This window comes from Phodopus roborovskii, unplaced genomic scaffold, assembly GCF_943737965.1.
Source record: "Phodopus roborovskii unplaced genomic scaffold, PHOROB, whole genome shotgun sequence".
NCBI lineage: Eukaryota > Metazoa > Chordata > Mammalia > Rodentia > Cricetidae > Phodopus > Phodopus roborovskii.
Window position 1 is genome coordinate 25582076 of NW_026126460.1, and position 24125 is coordinate 25606200.

At 37.9% G+C, this 24125-nt stretch overlaps 1 protein-coding gene across 10 annotated transcripts in view; it reads right to left on the bottom strand.

Moving 5' to 3' along the window:
* Nucleotides 1-24125, bottom strand: part of Dock10 (dedicator of cytokinesis 10) — a 230297-nt gene that overhangs the window by 105037 nt on the left and 101135 nt on the right. For all 10 annotated transcript variants that reach the window (XM_051190560.1, XM_051190559.1, XM_051190557.1 and 7 more), the window contains exons 3-4: nt 18164-18253; nt 2806-2888 (exon numbers count right to left, since the gene is read on the bottom strand). In XM_051190560.1, coding sequence (XP_051046517.1) covers nt 2806-2888; nt 18164-18253 — 173 coding nt within the window. The remainder of the gene's footprint in view (nt 1-2805; nt 2889-18163; nt 18254-24125) is intronic.

The window sequence follows — 24125 nt, forward strand, 5'->3', positions numbered from 1 at the left end:
GAACTGGGATTGATATTGATATGTAAAATAAGAAACAAATAAAAATACTGTATCAAAAATTAGCGTTCCTTCAAATTTTACTTTTTCCATAATTTTATTTTTTATAGTTGTATTTTTCAGTCTTGGCAACTTTTAAAAACAAATGATCATCTTAAATGGGTAGCAGACATAGGAGAGTTATTCTAATTCAGGAGGTATGAACATAATTTACTTTTAACAGCCTCACAAGGCCTAGGTAAATTAATCTGTTTCCACTACTGACCTAAATATGCAAAGTCTTTAGGGGGCAATTCTTAGCTTTGTAAAAATCATTAAAAAATAACTCTACTATGCAGTGTTGAAGTATTCATAATTGTGGGGCATATAATAGGGGATTCTACTCTAGAACTTATTTTTATGATATAATGTATTTTATGTGAATATAATGAAAATAAATTAAAATTTCTGAATTTGTGGCAAACCTTCCTGTTCTTAATATATGCTTCCACATTTTTAGGTAATGTGAGTGAATTTCTCAATAATCTTTTAGTCATGTTCTCTTACTATGTTGGAGATATGTCTACACACATTAAAAACCTAACTCAGTAACCAGTCCCAGAATCTCCCCCTTGGTAGATATGCCTTTTATATCATTTAATAGAGGGAGAACTCTGTGAACCTGAAACATGTATTAACTTCCTTTATGGCATCATGAGTATAATAACAGTATTTGGTAGTTAGAGTTACTTGAAGTGCTCCATGTATCTAAGAGTGGAAAGAATTTTACTCAAAGGGGAAGGGTCAGGAGAGATTATGCTGTTACACAAGCATAAAGATTGAAATTTGGATCCCCAGCATCCTTGAAAATGCTGGGTGGCATGGTAGCCCACCCACAGCTTCAGAGTTAGGAACTCAGACATTGGGGAGATCCCAAGAGCAAGATGGCTAGCAAGACTAGCCACATTGGCAAACTCTAGATCAACTGAGAGATGTTGCTATGAGTAAGGTAAAGATCAAGCAAGGCAATTCCCAACACCAGCTTCAGGTGGGCCAGCACACATACAAACATGCATGAACACCACATTGACAACATGCAAAAGGTAATGGGAGTTGAATGTGACTGCCTCAGTCCTGTCTTTTAACACCGGGAATTTCAAGCACGCATATAGCTTCCAAGTTATGACTGGTCCTCAGAGCTGTTCTTAGAAAGAGGGAGCACAGATGGTCCAAAACAATTTGATTTTCACTTGCACCTACAGGAAGTGTGTGACTAACACCCAGACATTTTGAATGTCATCATTACTTAAGACACCCCAGGGTGTGACAGGACTTTCCCAAGAAGTTACAAGAGATTATCATTATGGAGTCCCGAGTTCTACAAAATGCTTAGAAATCTGTAGGAGTTAAGGCACAGGGTTTTCTTTGAAAAAAGACTTCCTGTTTTGGAGAAGCACTGGCTTGCTTTTCACAGTGAGACATCTGAAGGAAAAAAAAATCATCCTCACCTTCCTCTTCCAAGACACTCCTCCAAATGTAGGCCAAGTGATTTCTAAAAGACATTACACTCTTGTGGAGATTCCTCAAGACTTCTCTCACAGTGAGAATGAAATCCAAACTGCCCTGCAGTGTTCACAAGGTCCCTGGATTCTTTTTGCTATGCTCCTCTTCCAGCCGTTCCCTTCTAGCCTCCCAGCCTCTCATTCTGCTCAAGTGACCATATCAACTTTGGTCTCAGGGTCTCTGCTTTTGTCCGCCTCCCACTCTACCCCAGTGTTGGAACTCCTTCTCCCGATATCATAGCACTGGTCTCCTAAGATACGGTTCCAATGTCACCTTTGAGAGCCATTCAAAAATCCCTATTTCAGAGTCTGCCTTCAGGAAGTGACACAGCACTTACTAGCAAATATTCAAGCTGGGAAAGATTTTCCCGGGGACAGAAATTATTGCAAAGTAGAGAGCTGGATTTTGTGGCACGGACAAAGCAAACAAACTTGACCCAGTGTGTATAAGTAGACACTGAACTTTTGTTGTTGTTGGTTTTTTTTTTTCTGAAGTATTTGCTTCTTTGTATGATGCTTACTTGATGAACCAATGAGTTTATTTTATTTTGTTTTTTTATTTTCGGCCCCTCATTATTGTTGCTCATTAAAATAAATTTTTCCATAGTGTTATCCTGAAGGGGATTCAGCAGGGAAATTCTCTGTTCTTTGAAGCTTTTATTTCAGTAGGGGAAACAACGAATAAATACTGCAGTTCAGGTGAGAAGATGGGTCCCTGGAGTGATGCTTGAGGAGAAGTGAGCAGAGTGACCTTCCTAAAGGCTTTATGGTCCAAAGTGTCAGGGGCAATTTAGGCACTGAGTTTCTGTTTTCCTCTTTTTGGATATATGCCCTTCTGTCGAATCCATTTGCATGCTTTTTGACATCCTACAGTAAAAGTACTTAAAGCAAGTGCTGGATATCAATGCTGTATGGGATTTGGTCAGAAGTTCTCTGAACCATGTTGGCCTTTCCTAGTGACATGGTTGAAAGGACAGCCCATCGATGAATGATTCAAGGATGAGCAAACGCTCAGACTGCAACAAGGCATCAGATTAGAGAAGACAGTCTCATTCCAAACTCTTATTATAACAACAGAACTATTATGTTGTCCATCAAAATGTTCTGTATCTTGACTCATAAAATTTGCAAAATGTACCTCGACATAAAATAAACACACTTGTGTGTTCATAAACAATGTTGGAGCTTGCAAAGCAGTGATTTTTTTTAACATATGAAAAGACAAAGCCTACATAGTCTTTATAATAAACAGATGACACATTCTTACCGGGGTAACTGTCGAATGTCTCCAGAATACTGTTCATATTTGTAGTTTACCACATACCACTGGGAACTGTAGAATTTACAAGCCTGAAACAAGCAAAAAAAGACAGTTATAAAACTTGTCAGTAAAAGTCAGCTGCGCTGGCAAAATGTTCTCCTGACCACAGGCAGGCGCAGAGGTGGCCATGTTAGATTCTTCAAGGTAGATAATGGTCCTGGCCTTCATAATCGTCAGATCCCCTCCACTATCATGGAAGTCTCTCTGAACTCCTGGAGGAGGAACTGTTTAAAATAGCCATTCTGTTCCACATCACCACCAGGAAACCGAACCTATCATCGCTGAGTCAGAGCTCTCCACAAAGAACATTGTTCTTTAGCAGTCCTTGTCATCTCACCCAACATCTGCTGGTTCGTAGTCTTGAAGGGTATTTGTATTTATATCTAGTCCTGTCATGATTTTAGCCTCTTTTTTTCTCTCATTCTTCTTTTGCAATTGAACTACTATTTCTTCTGCTCCCTCTAATGCTACCACCCTTGTTTGCCCAGCCTGTAGCTGGCTTTTCAGCTTTATCTCAAAACCATGCCATGGTCATTCTGAATTTCACAGAGTGTTAATAAGAGATCACTGAGAATTATGTTTAAAAATGAAGCTAATTATGTGATGATGATTGATGGTGTGGAATATTTTATTCGCCCTCTGGCACTCCCAAGACTGACAATAAAGTTTACTTGGAATAAGAGTGTAGATAGAGCTAGCTATTAGTTGGCCAAAATTAGCCATAGAGATTTTGGAGGACCAACAACATATAGAGAGACACGGGAAATAGTAGGGAGGGGTTTAGAAAGATTCTCGGCCTTTTGGATAGAGGAAGGAGAGAGAGAGAAGGGATCACTGGTAGCTAGCTTCTGGGCCCCTTCTCTGATTATTCAGGTTCTTACCCAGACAGCTGACTCCTGAGTTTTTATTGATAAAGAGTAATTTGATAAATGATTCAGGTTGATTTTATACTATTTATATTTGTGTGTTGTATGCATATGTGTACATGTGTGCATGCGTATATGGAGGCCAGATGTGTATTTGAGTGTTACTATTCTCCACCGTTTCTGTTGAGTCAGTGTCTGCTGAACCTGGAACTCACTAACTAGGTAAGACTAGCATGTCCGTGAACTTCAAGGATCCACAGTTTTGGGATTACAGATATACTTCCCTAGGCCTAGAATTGTACATGGGTACTGAAGACATGAAGTTAAGTCCCAATACTTGGGTCCAGACTATACTACTGATTTATACTACTTATAGACATAAAATATTTTCCAAACACCTACCTACCATGTAGCTTATTGTAATAAGCATGGATTTGCCATAGACATTTCACTGTCAAACTAGATTTTAATACCTTCTAATTCTAAAATGATACAACAGTGAGAATTAAGTAGCTGTCTATAAATAAAGATTACAAGCAGACCACGTCTTCTTGTACCAGTGAAAAACATTGAGGCACGATGAATTTATTTGACCTTTGAGGAATAATGGCCTGTGAGGTTCTCTTTGTAACCAAGGATAAGACAGACAGGCATTATCACACAGGCCTGCCAACAGGAAAGGGAGAGCATGGCTTCCGTGAATTAGATGGAAAGAGGATGTAGTCCCCTGTTGACAGGGGAGCAAGAAAAGTAAGGGAGCAGGGCGGAAAAGGACATAACTCCAGGGATTGAGGCTCTTTGACTGGGGTTAATGTGGGTGCTTCTGTTCCTTGTCTGAACCCTTGACAATTTTGCTTGGAAGGAAACCTTTTGGATAAGGAGCCTATTAAGAGGTCTGAGGCAGGGGACCTCAGGTGTACAGCAGAGGTATGTTTGGGGACCTTTTCCGTTCTAGGTGTCTCTGGTCCTGATTTCTCTCAGCGCGGTAGCTTTATTTGTTTCCAAGATGTGCCCACGCACAAACTGGCAACCGAGGGCAAAGCAGGTGGGACTGGGACAAAGGTAGGAGTGAGGGGCTGGCAGTGTGAGTACAGTGCCCACGGAGGCTTTAAACACAGAGCTGATCTCATGGAGGCTGAGAGTAGAGGCTGTAAAGGCAGAAGAAAAGGGGAAAGTAATCAGTGGGAACTGAACTGCAGTTAGCTAGAAGCACAACCTTTTTGCATGCCATGAGCATTCATAACTATTTGTACTGTGATTTCAAAAAGCTAGGGAAAGGATTTTCAATGTTTTCACAAAACACAGACAGGACTTTGAGGCAAGAAATGTTGACTCCGATCTGTTACATATGCATATAACATCCTGTTATTTCATAAATATGCACATATTGTTTTTACATGCCGTCTATTCACTTTAAGAAAACTTTACTTAATATTCGTGTATGTGTGTGTGTGTGCACCCATGTGCTATTCGTGTATTGGATTCAGCTTCTAGCCACTCAGAATGCTGAGCTGTTTGAGACACTTCTGGTAGAGAACTGATCTGGAAGTGTTCATGGGACACAGATGCAAAGATCCAGGATTCACTAAACTTTTCTCCCTATGGATAGCTAGCTATTTGAACCATGCTAAATATGTACACTTCTATGCATTACACACACTGTTCGCAATAGGCCATAGGTTTATCTGCCCCTACGATGAGCTACTCATTGAATCTCTCTCTCTGTCTCTGTGTCTCTCTCTGTCCATCTGTCTCTGTCTCACTCTCCTTTCTATCCCTTCCTTCCATCATTTCCTCTCTCCCACTGCCAGCGCTTGTCACTGTGCACATCGTCTTAATCAGCACTTGACAGGTTTTAGTTTCCTCATTTAATAGGTTAGAGAGACAGGAGAAGATGTGATTCTTAACTTAGAACCCACCCCCACACCTCTGCTGCCATGATAGAGAGAAAAAGTCAACTGGATTTGTCTGATTCGGAAAGTCCATTTAACAAATGTATGCATTGTTTGGTCATTGCATACTGTTGGTCCACAATTCTGAAAGTTTGAGGGTGTTTTGGTCTCTGTTCCAAACTCTGACTGCTCTGGTTTTGAATATCATTTTGTTATTTATTATCTGAGGCATCTCAACTGAGTAGCTTAGTAACTAAGTTTTTGTATCCATCTAAATAATAAATTTCATGAAGACTAAATACAATAACTCTTATATAACACTTAGCATAGAAAAAATACTTCACAAATACCTGCTTTAAAAAATCAATCTTTCTTTCCAGCTTGATCCCACCTGCAACCCACATTCATTTCAATTGCCAATAACAATTTGTTTTCCTTGGTTTGTATAAGTTGAGTTTGGGAAGATACCATAGCAGCGATTTTGAAGAATTCTATTTTCATCATATTTCTTCTCCAGATACAAGCTGAGTTTCATGTCTGTGGTGGGTAGGTGAAAATGAGGATTGGTTGGATGGCTCTTGAAAACCCTTCTCAACCTGCAATTTCTCTGGTTCCGTGTAAGCTGGCACATTTTAAAACACATCACGGTTCTCTTACACATTAATGGCACTTCACTTTCAAGCGATGTGCATAGAAAATCACTCTCTATTCTTCATGGCAGGCCACACGGCCACTCTAAGATGACCATTAAGGACTGCTATGGTTGTGGCTACAGCATCTCTTTGACTAAAAGCGAAGCTGAAATCTCGAGTCACAGGATAGTTTTACCTGTTACAACAAAGCAGGCAGTGGTTTCCGCTTTCCCTTTGGACTTTCTCACCCTTGGTACCCAGTCCTGGGTCAAAACACCATCTCCCCACCTCCTTTTATCTGCAGGCTGGCACAATATACTTCAAAGTGGAAGACTGAGCAAGCGCTAGTGGAGTTGGTGAGGTGTGTCAGGCATCCTGCTGCACATTTTTCCCATTTATCTCTTTGTTTGATGTGTATTAATTTTCACCATTTCTGTCTGTGTGTGTTTAGATACAAAAATCCTAGCTAAAGTTGATGAGGCCAGAGGCTTTTTAACCTTTATAGCAGGTGCTTTATAAAACCTGCCTATGATTCCTTTGGGGTTGCCAAGTTTTACCCTAATGTCAAAAATTTGGAATCTCTGAAGATGTCTTGTAGTCAACATATATAGAGCATAAGAAATACCACAGGTGATTCCAAATGAGGCAAAGAAACACTTCACCAGGTAGAATCCATCACAAGTGATAATGTAGTCTGGTTCTGGTTACTCTCATCTAGGCCACTAGGCTCCAGTTTCAAACAGTGAACTCTAGTAACTCATACACATTATTTTATTTATTTTATGTTATGTGAGTGGGCATTTTGCTTTTGTGTATAAAGTATTGTGTAGTGCACATGGAGGCCAGAAGAGGGCATCCGATCTTTGTGAACTGAGTTATAGGTAGTTGTTAGCTGTGATGTGGGTGCTGGGAACTGAGCATGACTTCTAAAAGAGGACCCAGTGCTCTTAACTGCTGAGACACATCTCCAGCCTCCATCTTTATTTTATGTGTATAAACTTGAATCCTATTTATATACCATATACTTGTCCGGTACCTGCAGAATCCAGAAAAAAAAAATGTGAGATTCTCTGGAATGGGATTTACAAATAGTTATGTATGTCATGTGGGTGCTGGGAACTGTACCCAAATCTTCTGCAAGATCAACAAATGCTCTCAGCCATTATGACATTTCTCCAGTCCCCCACAGATAGGTTTTTAAAACAGCAGTATCCACTCTAACATAGGATTTTACTTTTGGGGGATATTCAACATGTATTTGATACATAATAATTATTATTTTTCTCCACACTGTGACCAACTATAGGAGAAGAGGCAACTCAAGGGAGGTAGGGTCTATTTGGCTTATAGTTTGACAACCCACAGTCTACCAGGGTGGGGACTGCACAACTCAATATGAGGCTGAATGATTACATCTCCATAAACCAAGGAGCATAGAAAGTACTGGAAGCAGGGACTATATACAATACTCAATGCCTGTCACCGAGAGACCCATTTCTTCCAGCTCTGTCCACCTCCTAAAAGATTCTGTAACCTCTCAAACCAGTGATACTCACTGGGCCCCAACTCTTGAAGCATATAAGCTCATGTGGGACCCTTTATATCCAAACTAAAACAATAAATAGCCTTTTTCTTTTAAAAATGATTGAAGTAAAGAATCTACATACTTTAGAAAAATAGGCAGTTATAGACAGCACCCTAAAATGGTGAAAAGAAAATATTTCATTTTCTGCTTTCTCTTCAATCAATTCAAATCATGTTACAATTCCTGAACTAGCAATTTCTGTTTGGCAATACAATTTGTCAACCTCTTCAAAGGGCTGATGATTAGATTCTGGCTGCACAGCACTAAAGAGGTAACGAACAAATGGCTTATTAGTCATAAAATTATTTTCCCTTCTGGCTATGAAGGTTTATTTAATCACACAAGTAGGTTTTATTTTTTGCCAGAAAAATGAATTCAACCATAAAAGGTACCCATTGTGGTTCTTCCTCCTCACTGAGTAATTCTACATTTGTAAAACAACAATTTTTTATACTCATGCCATGGCTATTGAATGCATATTGAAAATGAAGCATTATGAAATTAAGTGAATTGAGGCAGATTATATATTGAAAGGATGACTCAATAATTTAATGCCTACATGAGACTTTTCAGTGGGAATACAGGTGCCATTAGCAAGGTCAGCAGAACAAGGGATTGTTCGTACAAAGCAGGACATGTGGTCACCTCATACACGGATAATGTAGAAACCAGGTAAAAGGCACAGAGAACAATGGCTTCTTCAGTTGCATCACCCACACTGTATGTTCCCCTAATGCACAACAATTAATTTCTGCTTTGTAAAATCAAGCTTGACAGCCAATGAGTTTGTAGGCATGGAAGTATAAATAATGAGTTTAGACACCCCAAACAATGTGATATAGCCATGGCATAGTTTCAGATAGTATGGAACAATCTCATATAATGAACTTCAATTCTGCTTTTAAAAATATTACATGATATTAGATGTAAGCAAGGATGCAGGCTCAGGATGCTCATTATGAACAGAATGTCATATGTATTCACTATAAGTGAAAGAAGTTAATGCCATTTCCATTTTTTTTCTTCGTTTTTTTTTTTTTTTTTTTTTTTAAATTGAGAGTAGCCCGAAGGGTTCCTCAGTAGCTCTGCTAATTATAAGTTGAAAATTGGTCAAAATACTGGGTTCTCTTCTTTAAAATGCATTCTGTTAAAGCAATCAGATGAACTTTCACAAATAAGATTTGAGCTTAGCCTAGAAATACATATTGTAATCCCTTAGCAAGATCTTACCAGTAACTTTTTAGAACATAAGTAAAAGTTGATGTTAAAAATCCTTGACAATTGTTTATTATCCCACCATTCTTCGCATGTAAACATGAGATGGGTTCTAATTCAGCATGACTGAAAGATTTGGTTCCAAACCAAAATGGGAATGTATAGTTCTCATGTTCCAAGGTTTCTTAATGGTTCATATGTGTTTTTATCTAGGGCTGAACTGTGTATGGGAGGAGTTTATTGTGCAGAAGAAAAATCCAATTTGGAACCAGGATGTATCCCTGGTACATGAAAGGACTTTGGGAGCACATTCCCCATGGAGGGATACGTTAGCCTATAGGCAGGGCAGAGGGCCTAGACCCTACTCCAAATGACTTGACAGATTTTGATGATCCCTCCTGGAAGGCATCACCATCCCTGTGGAGTGGGGGTGATGGTTTGGGATGGGAGAGTCTGGGGGCATGGGATGGAGGGAGAGGGAACTAGAATCCTGGGGTCAATATGTAAAATAAGAAAAAATATATATGTATATATATGTATGTATATATGTATATATAAGATATATAATATATATGTATATTAAACAAACAAATACCCCCCAAAAATCCATTAGAATGACCCTTTTTTTTATTTACCAAGACTATTCTTCTAAACATTTTAGTGAACAGAAAGTTAATTTTTTAGGTTATTAATGTGAAACATGACAAATTTACTCCCAATATTTTAATCAGTACTTTTCCTGTATATTTTGCCACAATATCACTGAATCATAAATGCATTTAATTTACCTTCATCATCTTTTGTGTGCTTAGTAATAGAGCAATAACAATTTGCTTTGGAAATAGTACTCCTTTTTGATCTAGCTATGATAGAAATCTAACTATCACATGCAAATGAGAGCATGTCAAAAATGAAAAACAGATTTTTACTATCTCCATTAAAATTTCAAAGCTGTAAAATAAACCTTACTTATAAATTATCTTTTAAAAATTATATACCAAGTGAAAAGTCTTTCAACTTCCAGCAAGACCTTTATCCAGGAACCAAGAACCTCATTCATTAATAAGACTCAATCATAAAAGCCAACACGCAGACAAACAATATTTTTATTAACCCTAACTTTGTTGAGAAACAATATTGTTTCTGTTTTTTAACAGTTTTGAATGTTTTTAGTATTACAGTTTAGTGTTACAGATCTCTCAACATTCTTAGGAATGTAAATTATTTTCTTGTAGGATAATATTTAAGAACAAAAGTCAGCTCTCTTTTGTTTTTTAAGCTTTTTTTTTTTTTTTTTCTTGAAACAAGGTTATTAGCCCTGGCTGTCTTGGGATTCCCTTTGTAGACCAGGCTGGCCTCAAATTCACAAAACTCTGTCTGCCTCTCAAATGCTAGCATTAAAGGCATGGTTATTTTCCTGGATCCAAACTTACTTCTAGGAGAACAGAAAGGCTATTAATTGAACACAGGGTAGAGAGGAGATATTTAATATCCAAAAAAGTTTATCTGGCCTTTTTGGTCAATATTATTGTCTATAAACATAGAGCTGGCTGTGTTTATTCTCACAGTTTTCTTGATGGGGGAAGAGTCCAAAGAACAGCTTTCTCAGATGCTTTCTAGGAATTGCATTCTAGTAACAAGACACCCATACACAAAAGCAGATGTTTTGATACTAGCACTAAGAATTAACAGAGGGAATTTGGTTATGAGAAGAAATGATCATTTGTTTTCTCTTTGGAAGTTTTAATATTTTTCTTTGCATCATTAGCATGTGCTCCAAAGACAAGCTTGCATGTTGGGTTTTCTATTTTGATTCAAATATATTGGGTCCTTAGTTCAGGATGGTCTTTTTGGATCACTTTGAGGCCATCATTTATCAGATGAGATTCTCAGGTACTAGGAGAAAAGATTGTTTTATCAATGGTCAAGTAAATCTGGAAAATGGTTCATAACATTTCCTTTTTGAATAGTTTGAGTGAATGTCCACTAATTAAAGACTCTCTCTCTCTCTCTCTTTCTCTCTCTCTCTCTCTTTCTCTCTCTCTCTCTCTCTCTCTCTCTCTGTGTGTGCGTGTGTGTGTGTGTGTGTGTGTGTCTGTGTGTAATCCTTGAAATACCTTGGTAAAGTAGATTTCTACAGAACACCCTGTGGTATGACATTTCCTGTGCCTCTATTCAAACTAGGAGGTCTTTAGACTTTTAGTGTGAATTTTCTGTGGCTTCTTTAAGTTTCCTTCCCTTAAACATTATTCATATTTTCTCTTCAGTCATAAGTCTTATTTTCCTTCTATTCCTGGAGAACTCCACTATTTCTAAGGTTGGACTCTCTGTGTAAAGTATGAACTGTCCATGGTAACTCAGCATTGCCCCCATAAAGACAGGACATAATGACCATGTACATTATATCTAGGCACAATCTAGCTAGAAACAGAAGAATTTACATCTATTTTTAAATATTGTTTCTGTAACACTCAAATCCCTAAGTATTGCATGTTAGGATCAAAGTAAGATATGGATTCTTGACTTCATTATTTTCTTCTTATTTATGTTCATTTTGCTCTTGTAGAGAGGTTGGGTTCCATTAACTGAACAGGCTTTGGTATCAAAGCAACTTGAAACCTTAGTACTTAGCCAGTGTTTCCCTCAAATACTCATCTGAAGTGTTCCCAGGGCCTGTTTTCTTTTGAGCCATCACACTACTCAATCTGCTGTTTCTTCATTTTCTTTTGTTACGAGAGAATAGACCAGCAGCTTAGTTTTAATTAGTGGGCTCAACTTCCAGTTTCATATTACTCCTTGGTGCATATTTAAACAGAAACTTTACTATAGAAGTTTTGCTCAGGGATCCTGATTTCTATATATTGACTCCTTTATTGCTTTGTTCCCCAATGGGAATGGTATCCCAGGAGCACTTGATTTTACTTGTTTTTAATGGTTATAGAAGTAGATATAAAGGTAGTTTGGAGGAGCAGATACAGACAGTCTTCCCAATCTCTTATTTCCCATATCCTTGCTAGTGTTATTTTCAGGATCCCATCACTAGCTCTCTAGTCCTACATAAAGATAGAAAAACTTAGGCATGTCAAAATGAAGGGCACATTTCTTTGTAATCAGTAGAACATCAAGCACATGATTTAAAGGAATGTGGAGTTCAGAGCCAGAGTAAACCAAGGTTAAACTCTCACTCTCTGTGCACATGTACAAGTTAGCCATGTAGGGATGAGGCTGTAAAATGAGTTAGTAATATCTGTGTTATAGGATGCTTAAACACAGTCCTATGTGTACATTTTTGCTCAACTGTAGCTGGATGTTTACATAACTGGCAACATTGTACATATTAAATGAGCCTATATTTTTGTGTGGAAACAGCTAGGGAGGGAGGATATTAAAACAGAAAAAGCAGAAAAGGGAGACGTACTTCATTTTATTTAATTTCCCTTAAAAATATGAAGTCATTCAAAACTAAGGAAAAGAATGCCTGCTGCCTTTGACAAGAGGCTGTGAATTTTCACCATAGAGTAATGTGAAAGGGAACTCAAGATTTCTTTTGAGCTGGATGTATTGAAACTAGATTCTTTAGATTTTGTTGCTTAGCAACCACGACATTTGTCCTTGCCACCACATGGAGTCCCTGGGCAATTTAATACAGAGCAGACCAAGAAGGTAGCTCACTCAATACAACAACCATGGTGAAACAGATGAGCTTTTGCAAAAACTGTGCAAATGTCTGAGCCCCCTTCAGTGCTAGCTTTATTTGGTTTTGGCAACTCTAGCGGTGTCCCCAAATATGCAGTCTACTGACTATGCAAGAATAGCTTGGACAGAAGCTGCAGCACAGTCCCTAGGACAGATTCCTTCCAGGGGATACTAGGCTAAAACTTTAGATTGGCAGTTAGCATTGCCAATCAGAAATCCAGGGGATTGGGCTCAATGGTCTGGGGTCAGACACTGAATGCATTCCTATCTACATGATGCTACCTGCTCTAGTTTCTTACTTTCTATGATATGGGTTCCTCGTCTTTAAAAGATGCTGCTTTGCTGTAACATCTGTGTGTAATTATTATAAGTGAATGATTTAGATGCATACCTGGCACAAAGCAAGTAGGCAATAATGATTGGCTGCTATTACTATTTGAGGTTAAGCCTTTTTGCCAGCATAATTCTCTGGGGGGGGGCATTTCTCCATCTTAGGGCAGCTCTCTGTTAAGTCCTTTTCTTTTGATATGCCACCCACAGGCAGGCCTGGCTATTAATGCTGCATTGCTAATGGAGGACTCTTGAAAGTAGGATTTTCCTGCTTCCCAGTCTGTAAATCACAGGCTCTGCTTCATCCCCATCCTTCAAACCAAACTCAGGGCCTTTTTGCAGAAGACAATGCAGAAAAATTAACAGAAAATACAATGATTTCTTCCAAGTTTCCCTTCTTTGGAGGAATTCTCTTTGAAGAAGGGGGTTGGGGGTTTCTGAGAGCAGAAGAGAGAGAAGGTAATTAAAATAGAACAAAAGCAGGGGTAAGAAGTTTCTCCACAGGAAAAGTAACACGAGAAAGGCAAATTTTGTGGTCAGCCTGTTGGCAACGGAAGGTCTTTGAGAACTGTGAGTGATGTTGAGAGCTGTGGTACAGTGGCCCTGGAAACACATGGAACTTCTGAGTGTGAGGAAGCCCACACTCCTTGGATGGTTCCTGTGCTGAACAGGTCTGGTTTCCAGGCAGTCATATTAAACGTGTAGGCTTGATGGTATTAAAAGTTGGTGTTGGAGGTTTTTGAATTGGTCATGAGATTTGAGATGTGGGTTCATTGGCCATAGACTTGGTTGGGTTCCAAATTCTGGCATTACTTACAAATAAATTCTAATTAATTACTCACAAAATATTTTTAATTGAAAACTCATTTTTAATACTACAACAACACAGAATTATGATATATACATACATACACACATCTATACATATATCTATATATATGTATCTTTTGCCCTACAAGAATTAATATTTTGAATGCATACTAATGTATGTATTTATGTGTTTTATGTCTTTAATGATATCAGATTTCACAACTGTGACTAGCTTTTTTTCAGAACAATACATCAGACATCAAAACTGACATATTTAAATTCATGCATCTATCTATCTATCTATCTATCTATCTATCTATCTATCTATCTATATCTATATTTATATGCACACACGTACATACATAAATATACACATGTAATTTTTCTTTTTCTTTTTTGTCTTTTTCCTTTTTGGTTTTCAGGACGGGATTTCTCTATGTAACTTTGGCTATCCTGGAAATTGCTTTGTAGATCAGGCTAGACTTTTCTTCCTGAGTTCTGGGATTAATAATGTGCACCACCATGCCTGGTTCTTAAATGCACATATTTTATTGGCTGTGTATTACTAATATACATATATATGCTAACAAATATTTTAAACAGAAATTCAAATTCAAATTTTCCAAATCAGCACTGCTTATATCTATATATATATTTATGCTTATTTTTATGTGTGTAGACATATTTACACATGACATTTTAAAGTTATTTGTGGGTTATAGTTCAAAAGCTATTGATGTACTTTAAACAGTGTTATAATGACATTTTCCCATATACTGTTGCCATGGTAAAAATAATTTCATCTTAATTGTTTTGTCTTTCAGATATTACATATACTATTTTCTTCTATTTGTAGTTCAATGGCTAGTACATACCTGATGGGAGATGTCATTCTGTATATGTTTCTCATACTGGTTAATAAATAAAGCACTGTTGGCCAATAGGAAAGGAAGATAGGAGGGACTAGGAGACAAGGAGGAAGAGGAAGTAGGAAGGAGGGGCAAAGATGGAGAGTCTGGGGAAAGCGGTATGCCGCCGGCTCCCCGGTAAGAGAAATACATAGATCAGCAGAAATGGGTTAATACTTAAGACAGAGCTAGCCAATAAGAAACTAGTACCTGGCCAACAGTATAATATCAAATACAGAGTCTCTGTGTGTTATTTGGGGCTGGCGCGGCGGCGGGACAAGACCAGGCGGCAGCAGGAGTCTGGAAAGAGCTGTATGCGGCAGCCGGCTCCCGGTAAGAAGACCACATGGAAATTCATAGATTAACACAAATGGGTTAATACTTAAGACAGAGCTAGCCAATAAGAAAGTAGTAACTGGCCAACAGTATAATATCTAATACAGAGTCTCTGTGTATTATTTGGGGCTGGCGCGGCGGAGGGACAAGACTGGCGGTGGGAGGAAAAACCCATACTCCTTACACATACCTCTTTGCTTATTGCATTTGCTTATATTTTCCTGGGTTGCCTTTTTTCATATTAAAATATGTAGAATCCTGGATATTAGATGGCTTAGTAGTTAAGAGCACTAACTGCTCCTGCAAAGGACCCAGGTTTGGTGTCCAGCACCCATTTCAGTCATTTTGCAACTGTTCAGAACTCTAGTTCCTGGGCATCTGCTGCCTCCTATTTGTCTCCACAGGTACCTGCACGTTCATGCTACATAGTAACTCACATACGTACATACATATAAACTAAAAAAATCTAATATATACATTGTGCATATATTAGAAGAAATATATAGAGTTGTAGGTGATAACTTGGACTTCTTTTGCTTAAGGATACCATTTGTCGTACAGAAACACAAACTTTACTGAGTTAATTCTGTCAATTTTTTCTTCATTTCCATTTAAAAATGTTTTCCTACACTTTAGTGACTTTTTTATTTTAAATTTTTGTTCATGTGGAATTTCTTATGTAATAAGGGAAACAGAACTTTCAAAATATTCTCCTAAAATGGACAGCATAGACTTTGTTGCCAGGGCCTCCGGATTCACCTGCCCCGGGAACTATTTTGTTTCCCTTGTTTGTTTACCGTGTAATATAGAGAAAGCATGGCTTCTCCATTTTGTTTTGATATGGCGTATCTGTTCCCTAGTTTATGAAAACCTTGTTTAATTCATTGAGGGAGCAAACAAACTTTGAAACTCCACAAAAGGGCAAGATGGTCAACTTTGGAGTTCCTCACAGGCAGTGGCTACACACAAAAATATTGCTAACCAAAGTATAGACACTGGAAACATTCGCACATTATCACAGCTTATTTTGTTCAGCACTCTGGAAACTTTGCAGACATCAGCACATTGGGTGCAGTTTCAGGTACAAGTGGGAGCTGGGTTTTCTTGTGGAGCTGTTAGTCCAGAGAAACTTGTAGTTTAACTACTGCTTTCTTTTGCTAGCATGTGTGAGAGGAGCGCTCTAAAACTGACCTTGCTGGTTTTATTTTCAGCAAGCAGATCTGGTTCTCTCAACATGGCTTTTACTGTTGCTGCTGTTGGTATATAGTCTTTGTTGGATGATGAATTCATGACTATCCAGTGGTATCTGTGTAGTTACATGGCATTAGGGCTTTTGAGGTACCTGTGGTTTCTTGTCTACATTCACCATGTCCTTATAAAATTATGCTTTCTTCCCTAATAATTTTAGTATTATCTAGTCAATCTTTTAACTACCATGGACACTAAAGTTGTATGCACAAATTGTTTTTGTAAAGCTAGACTTTTCTATATGTCAACAGAATGAAGAGAAAGCCAGAAGTAAATTTTACTCATGTCTATAGATACAAATTTACTCATGTATAAGATACAAAATTTATTCATGTCTATCTGTGCAAAAGCTTGTAATAAAACATCAGTAAGGGGTCTAACAGCTTATTAGGGTAATAGGACAATATGGACAAGAAAGTTCATATCAGAAAAGCAAGTAAACACGCAAAGAATTTATGAATTTTACTTCAGTGCTGAATTATATCAGAGAGGCTGTAGTCAATAGACTGATTAGATGCTCTGGTGAAAGGGAACCATTTATAAGCACTTCAAAGGGACTAAGAAAGACATTTCTTAAAAAAAATACAATTATGCAATTCCAGCAACCAATCTAAAGCCAGTATTCTATAAAATGGAAAAGATAAGACTGGCTTCCCCCCAAAATAAAAATAAATCAGAAAGCAAAACAGTAAATTCAATATTAGCACTATTATCCAACATTATTTTAGGAATATTTGATAATACAATGAGACAAAAATTGAGGACATAATATGCTTATTTGAAAAGAAGATCTAATCATTTGCAAATGACATAACTACAAACCTGGAAATAAAATTACCCTTCAGAATTCTATGTATTAGTCATTCATATTAAAATGAGTAGCTTAAAAGATGTTAAAAATTTCAGTAATTAACAATAAAGAAAAGCAAGTGTACTTTAACATTCTACTCCCTTGACTACAAACCCAAAAGATATCAGGAACTAAATCTAGCAATCAAATTCAGGGTCTTTTTAAAGAGCCTGCAGTTTTTACTGTAAGAGGACCTACTTAAATGTTCCAACTTGGTAATTAAGTTTCATCTGAATCCTAATCAGGACACACCAACTTCTTAAAATAAAACAATTAGACTCTTCCTCTACCCGTTAACCTCTGCTGGACTGCATTCTCACCCTCTACTGTGTGTAAAGGAGGGGCTGGTTTCATCCAGTAAAGTTACCATACTTAGCTGCTGCATGCTGGCCCAATCCCAAAGCAGCCTGATGTCTGCTTAGAGGATGAAGAGGTTGTTTCACCAACTGAACTCAAGTATATGTTGTCAACAGAGTTTTAAATCAGTCCCTCAAGCTATCTAGAGAAATGTATCATCAGCTCTCTTCATAGCACCCAGCAGAACTAACTATATTTCTAGAAACAGATACTCCACACGCCAACAATCTCACGGGATATAGCCACCTTTGCTTTATATCATGAATAAGTAAAACAAAACCAGATCTTCCTACCAAAAAGTAGTCAAATACTCCTCAGTGTGGACGTTTAAAGAGAGGAACAAATGAAAGAGAGACCTAAAACAGAGCAGTTACCATATAATCAAAAATGGCTACAGGAAGACGGAAGGCCACCCAGCGGTGGCAAAGGTTGAAATGGACACGGAGACTGAGACAATCTATTCTCAATTGCAGATGACCAAGCAGAAGGAGAGTAGTAGAAAAGCGTGTTGCATTCGCCTGACGTGATGGGTGGCTGCGGGAGCAAAAGTTTTAGAGGGAATGAAAGCACCACATTTACCTCTTTCACCAGCAAGCTCTCTGCTTTGTGCTCTGCCTCTTCCGGTACCGTTGAATACAGTGTTCGGATATCCCAAGAAACCGTGGCTGTCTGGGATGAGAAAGGAAAAGAAATTTAGCCTTCCATCTTGAAAGCATGGAGTGGACCGCTATCCCGAAAACACAAGAGCAGATTGTCATAGAGCTGGGTGGAGAAGCTTCCCAACCCTTATGATTTTCATCCCTATAAAAGAAGAAAGAGGCAAGTAGCCCTAAAACCATGACTACGAGTATTCCCATAGTTATTGCTTCATCTGTGTAGCTCAGGGTTTTATGATCAGTTTTATTACTGAGAGGAAAAAATGTGAACATCTGTGGTTGTGACTTGTTTCCATTAGAATCTTTTGTCGTTGTGCTTGCTGTTCATGTTAAAATAAATTTGAAATGAATTTTAAAAGCTTACAAAAAAATCCTATTGTAAACAGTAACATATAAATTTGTCCCCTTTTATGAAGACACACACACACACACACACACACACACACAGAAAGAGAGAGAGAGAGAGAGAGCACAAACATAGATAGCTGGGTAAGGAAAGCACAATAAACTTGAACTTTGAAGAAAAAAAGGTTGTTTTAAATGTTATTTTCTGTTGAAGTAAGTAAAAGATTTTTCACAAATTTAAACAAATATCTATTTATGTGAATAGCATTCTATTACACGGGTACACATAAACTGATATGTTAAGTACCTCTTTGAAGCACCCAGAAGAGAATTTCAAAGGTTGTCTTTGATGTATCTCTAGGTTTTGGCTTATAATTTTACTGACACGATTGCATCACAGACATCAGCTTCCTTCACTCTGTACTTTTTCATGGTTATGTGGTGAAGATGACCGTACCCCTCATGGTACCACTCACTGAGAGCTTTTATGCCACACATTTCCCAAACACAAATGATTCCTCAGAGTTTCCGAGATACAAACTACAGTTTATAGAAACTGGTCCATGAAAGCATGCTCCTGGATTGGTGGTTGAAACAAATGAAAATCTCAAAACCCAGCATCAGCAGCTTAGGAGAGGTGGGTACAAGAGAGATTCTCAGAGTTCTGTCTTCTAAGCTCATGGTGTTGTTGCCAGCTCTGTCAGCAACAGCAGCAATGTGTCCAAAATTCCTTTTATCCTAATTTTAGACTCGGGACTTTTTTTTCAGATTCTTTCTTCACCCCGATGCAAGTCCCATGTAGGAAAATAATTTGTTTGTTGTCACTGCCATAACCTCAGTACTTAACTGATTATCTGTTGAATTTTTCTTGAGTGTATGTATGTACTGTGTGTTCAGGGTAAGTTTGTGTAACTAATTATTTGCAAGCACATCAGTGTCTCTGCTATGTATGGGTGTGGCAAGTGGCTCAGTGAGTGTGTGTGTGTGTATATGATTAGTGTAATGCATGAGTGTGTCTATACAGTAAGTGTGGTTGTGGTTATGCATAAGAGTATGCTATTATAGTATGTGTAGATATGCTGTAAGTTTGTGTGCTGTTCATAGGTAGTATGTGCATGCCTGCATTGTGTCAATCTGTGTATTTCTGTGCACACGTGAATGCATGTGATAAATGGATATGTCTGTGGTAGTTTGCACATGCATGTATACATGAGAAGTATGGATTTTGACATTGTGAAAGAGGAAGAATATCACATGAATCTAAGATCAGAGGATAAAAATAATGAAAAATGTAGTGTTCCAGATACTCCATTCAGTGAAAGTTCAGCTTAAAATATAGCTACAGGGTGAGCCAACAGGCTCCAGGACTTCATGGCATCTACAGGAAAGAGGATGCAAGAGCTGGGACTGTCAACCTAAACCAAGTATAGCCAAAGAGAGAAAGTGTAGGTCTTGCAGATGAAGCAGAGGTCTACAGTCAGACCAGGAAGTGGTTTCTGTGTAGGGTGCAATGAAGTCAGGTTAGAGTTATCTAGATTTTTTTCATTTAATCTTCTTTGTAAAATTTCCTCCTTCAAGCTGTTTCTTTGTTGTTAGTCTTTCTGTGGATACTAACAACTCAGTCTTGGGGATTACTGCTTAGATTTCAGTGACCCGGCAATGGCTGTGGGAAGATAGTTCACAGGTACACCGATTTACTTTCATCATTTTCTGAAATCAAGACTCACATGGTATTACATTAGTGATCTAGCATGACAGTACACAGATACTTAAATTAATAGCCACATGCAACACATACAGCTAGAAATCATTCATTTCACTGAAGTATTCCTGATTTTCTGTGGTCACAAAATGCAGGATCCCTGATGATCTGTGGTCACGAAATGCTGTTGATCCTTTACTAAATAAGATCACTGTGGCCCACTCATGCTTGTGAAACCATGTGATAAATCTAGGACATTACTTTGCAAGTTCTGTGCATGCAGAATGTCTTGTAAAACACAAACATGGCACAAGAGAAGGAATGTGAATATGCACGTGTCTGCATGACATGGCATGCTAACGATCTCAGTATAAAACTGAAACACTTGTTTAAAAAAACCAAAAGGCCTCCATGAGGTTAGAACTTTCAAAACTTGGGTACCCATCCACTTGTTTTATATTTCTTCTTGTGTTGGAACACAAGTAACTTGATTAAAATAGAAGTATGAAGAATCCTATTTGTTAAGGGCATTAATACATTTAAAAAGAATTTCCTTTCTGAGAAGTTGGTGTTTTCAGACCACTACAAATTGCCTTGGCCACAACAGACTTCCTGTTCTCTTTAATAAAGCTCTGTTCCACAATTGGTATAGTTCAGCAGAATGGAACAGATCTGAGACCGCACTGGAGTTCGGCCGAGCTCATCTGGTGACAATAAGGGGCATATTGTCATGCATTTGGAAAGGAAAACCCTTCTGAACTGATGGCCCCAAGCCTGTACTTGCAGTTGTAGTCCCACGATATCCAGTGTCTTTGACTGCAGCCCTGTTACTTCCTAGTTCCCTCAATGCTGCACTGCGTTTCTAGTCTTTGTGGTTTTGTTGCAGCAGCCAATCTGCTGGCTAAAATGACTCTTTGGTGTTCTGTCTTTGACTATCTGCACCTCTTCTGACATCACAACCTAGAACAACCTTTAAATAAGAGAGCACTATTGAGAGAGATGATTAATTTGCCGTAGACCCTATTATTTTAAAATGTAAATTTGTATAGACTTTGAGCATGCTCAGAGCTGTGAAATCATCATCACTATTTACATGTAGCATGTGTTCATCACACCTTAAGACACCCTTTTTCTTCTAGCAGTCTACACATATTCCCTTCTTCTCAGTATCTAGCAACCAACCACTAAACCGCTTTCGATGCCTATACATTCCATTTCAATGGAATTATTATACATGGCTGACATAGAGATCTATCCTCTTGGCAAAAGATTCCTATCTACATCCACTCAGCCATGCCTACCAGAGCCAGTCAATAAAGATTAGGCTTTCTCTCATAAGATGATGTAGTGGGAAGGGTCAGTGGACCCTTACCCAAATGTTCACCCACTCCTTTCAGATATTTGTGTGTAACTCATTCCTAACTGCATATGGCCTAAAGATTTTGCAGACATGCTAGAAGACATAAGTGGGGGAAAATTATGAGAGGGGGCTCCATTTATGTGGCCATGGAGAAGCCATCATCCACATTTGATGAAGACATTCCAATGCAGTTGCTTTGGAGTCTTCTATGCATTCACTAAAAACTTCTCACTCACGGTCTGTAACTAAGCATAATAAACGCATTGGCCCTAAAGAAAAACATGTATGGAATAGTACTTTGTTTTTTCCTTGGGCGTTATGAAGAAGGGGTGATGTTACTTCATCTCCACAGGGAAAATAGGTCCTTTGTGATGTGGATTAGCATGATGTATTATTGGAGGTTCATCCATTTTGCAACATCTACACATATGTCCTTCTCTATTATTGCTGAATATGACAATTCCTTCTAGTTATTAGTTGGTAGACAGTTTGTTTCTTTCCATTTGGGAACTATGCGTCTAAGAAAATTTATATAGAAAGCTTCATGTGCACATATATTTTGGGTACAATGAAACACAGAGAGTGGTCTCTACCTATTCTCTTTAAAATAAAGATCTAGAATTGCTGGGCTACTCCAATTTTGTTGTTTTCATATATTATTTTTAATATATATATAAATCATTCAAACAAGATTTATTAAAGCAATTCCATTTATGTACATGATATACTTAACATCTTACTCACTCTCTTTATCCCTTTCTTAGTCTCCCATTTTCCCTTCTGAATTCCTAATAGTTCTATTTTTATTTCAGATATTTCCCTCTCTAGATTTCACATGAGAGAAAACATATAATAGTTGTCTTTGTGAGACTTATGGTAATGTCCACTTCTAGGCATTTTCCTGGAAATAACATCATCCCATTGTTTGTGGTTAAACAACACTACATTGATTCACTGGTGGTATCACTCGCAGTGAGATTTGTAGAGTTAATATTTACTCCCAACTGGATGTCTCATGTTTTAAGGAAGCACCTGGCACATAGAGTATTATTTTTAAGGAAGCGATATGAAAATCAAAGTGTTCATCTTGGAATTTTGTCCTCAGTGGCTTACATCCTAGGTCAAAGGTCTTTCCATGAGAGGGATGTTATAACTTAGAAAAAAATCTAATTGAACACAGACTATTACTTAGCTTTCAAATCATTATAGTAGTATCATTGCACAAACATTATGAACCATTTAAAGTTTTATTTTCATACTCAAAAGTCACAGATTAAAAAGATTTAAAAGTCCTATAAAACTAAAGCTGTGTTTCAGATTAAAAAAAAAAAAAAGAACTCATGAGAATTTATGGCCTTTCTGCTTTGCAACTTTAACCATAGCAAGATCTTTGGACTTCCTCTTATAGAATGGCCCATGTGGTAAAGTGTGGAAGTCCCCAAGTACCAGCTGCTTTCAATAGCTAAAAATATACTATAAAAAATGTAAGCCGTTGATACATGATGAAATATGTGTCATTCAGTTTGGACAGTCAGCCAATGGCAACTCCACAACCAACCTGAGTGTCCTTGAATGGAACCATTGCTAAGAAGGTGGACTTGGAAGAGACAATGTAACTTCTTCGGCTAGCTACTTTACCCATTGAAGATAGCATAGAACTATGATTTTGGAAGTGGTCCTTCTTGTAGCACAAAGTTCAATGATTCAAGTGTCAGCATTGTCTCCTGTTCATGCTGGTATTCTGGATACTTATACTTAGCTTCCTAAGGGTGATTCTGAAAGTTGAACTTCAATAGAGCTTTGTCTAAGTGGGCAATGTTAGACAATAATGCAGACTGCCCAGTGTTCTTCATTCCTAGATATCTCAACTTCATTGTTTAAGTGATTCTATCTCAGGCTTTCTGCACATTTCACCCAGCAAGAAAGTCATTATGGTTCTGTTACCTTCTGTTATGGGATTTTGCCTTTGTTTCTACTTAGACTGAGTCATCAAACATGATTCACTGTGTCCTCGAAACTTTTCTTCAGCTTCCCCTTACCCTAGTCCACCCCTTAACAACTTTACTGAGTCATGCATCGATGACCAAGTATAGTTTTGGTCTGTTTCTATTACTACCAAGTTCAAAATATAAAGATAAAAATCAACAGTAGTGAATTTAATGATGAAACTCTTCGTGTCTTTGAATACATGATAGTACATACATGTACCTTGGTTTTTAATACTACAAAATTATGATGGAAGTTGTATAAAAGTTTATGTTGTCTAGTCCTTGAATCCACATAGCAGGAGAGTAATTTCTACCTGGTATACCAAGAAACAAGGAAATTGCTTCTAGAAGAACATTTTAATTCACTTTTGATAGACTATTTTGAATACCCATGAGCCATACAGTATTTTCTCTTACCTAGTAAGAGAAATTAATCAAATTAGTATATTCAAGTGTCTGTAGGAGGAGATTACCTTTGCTGATGTCATGT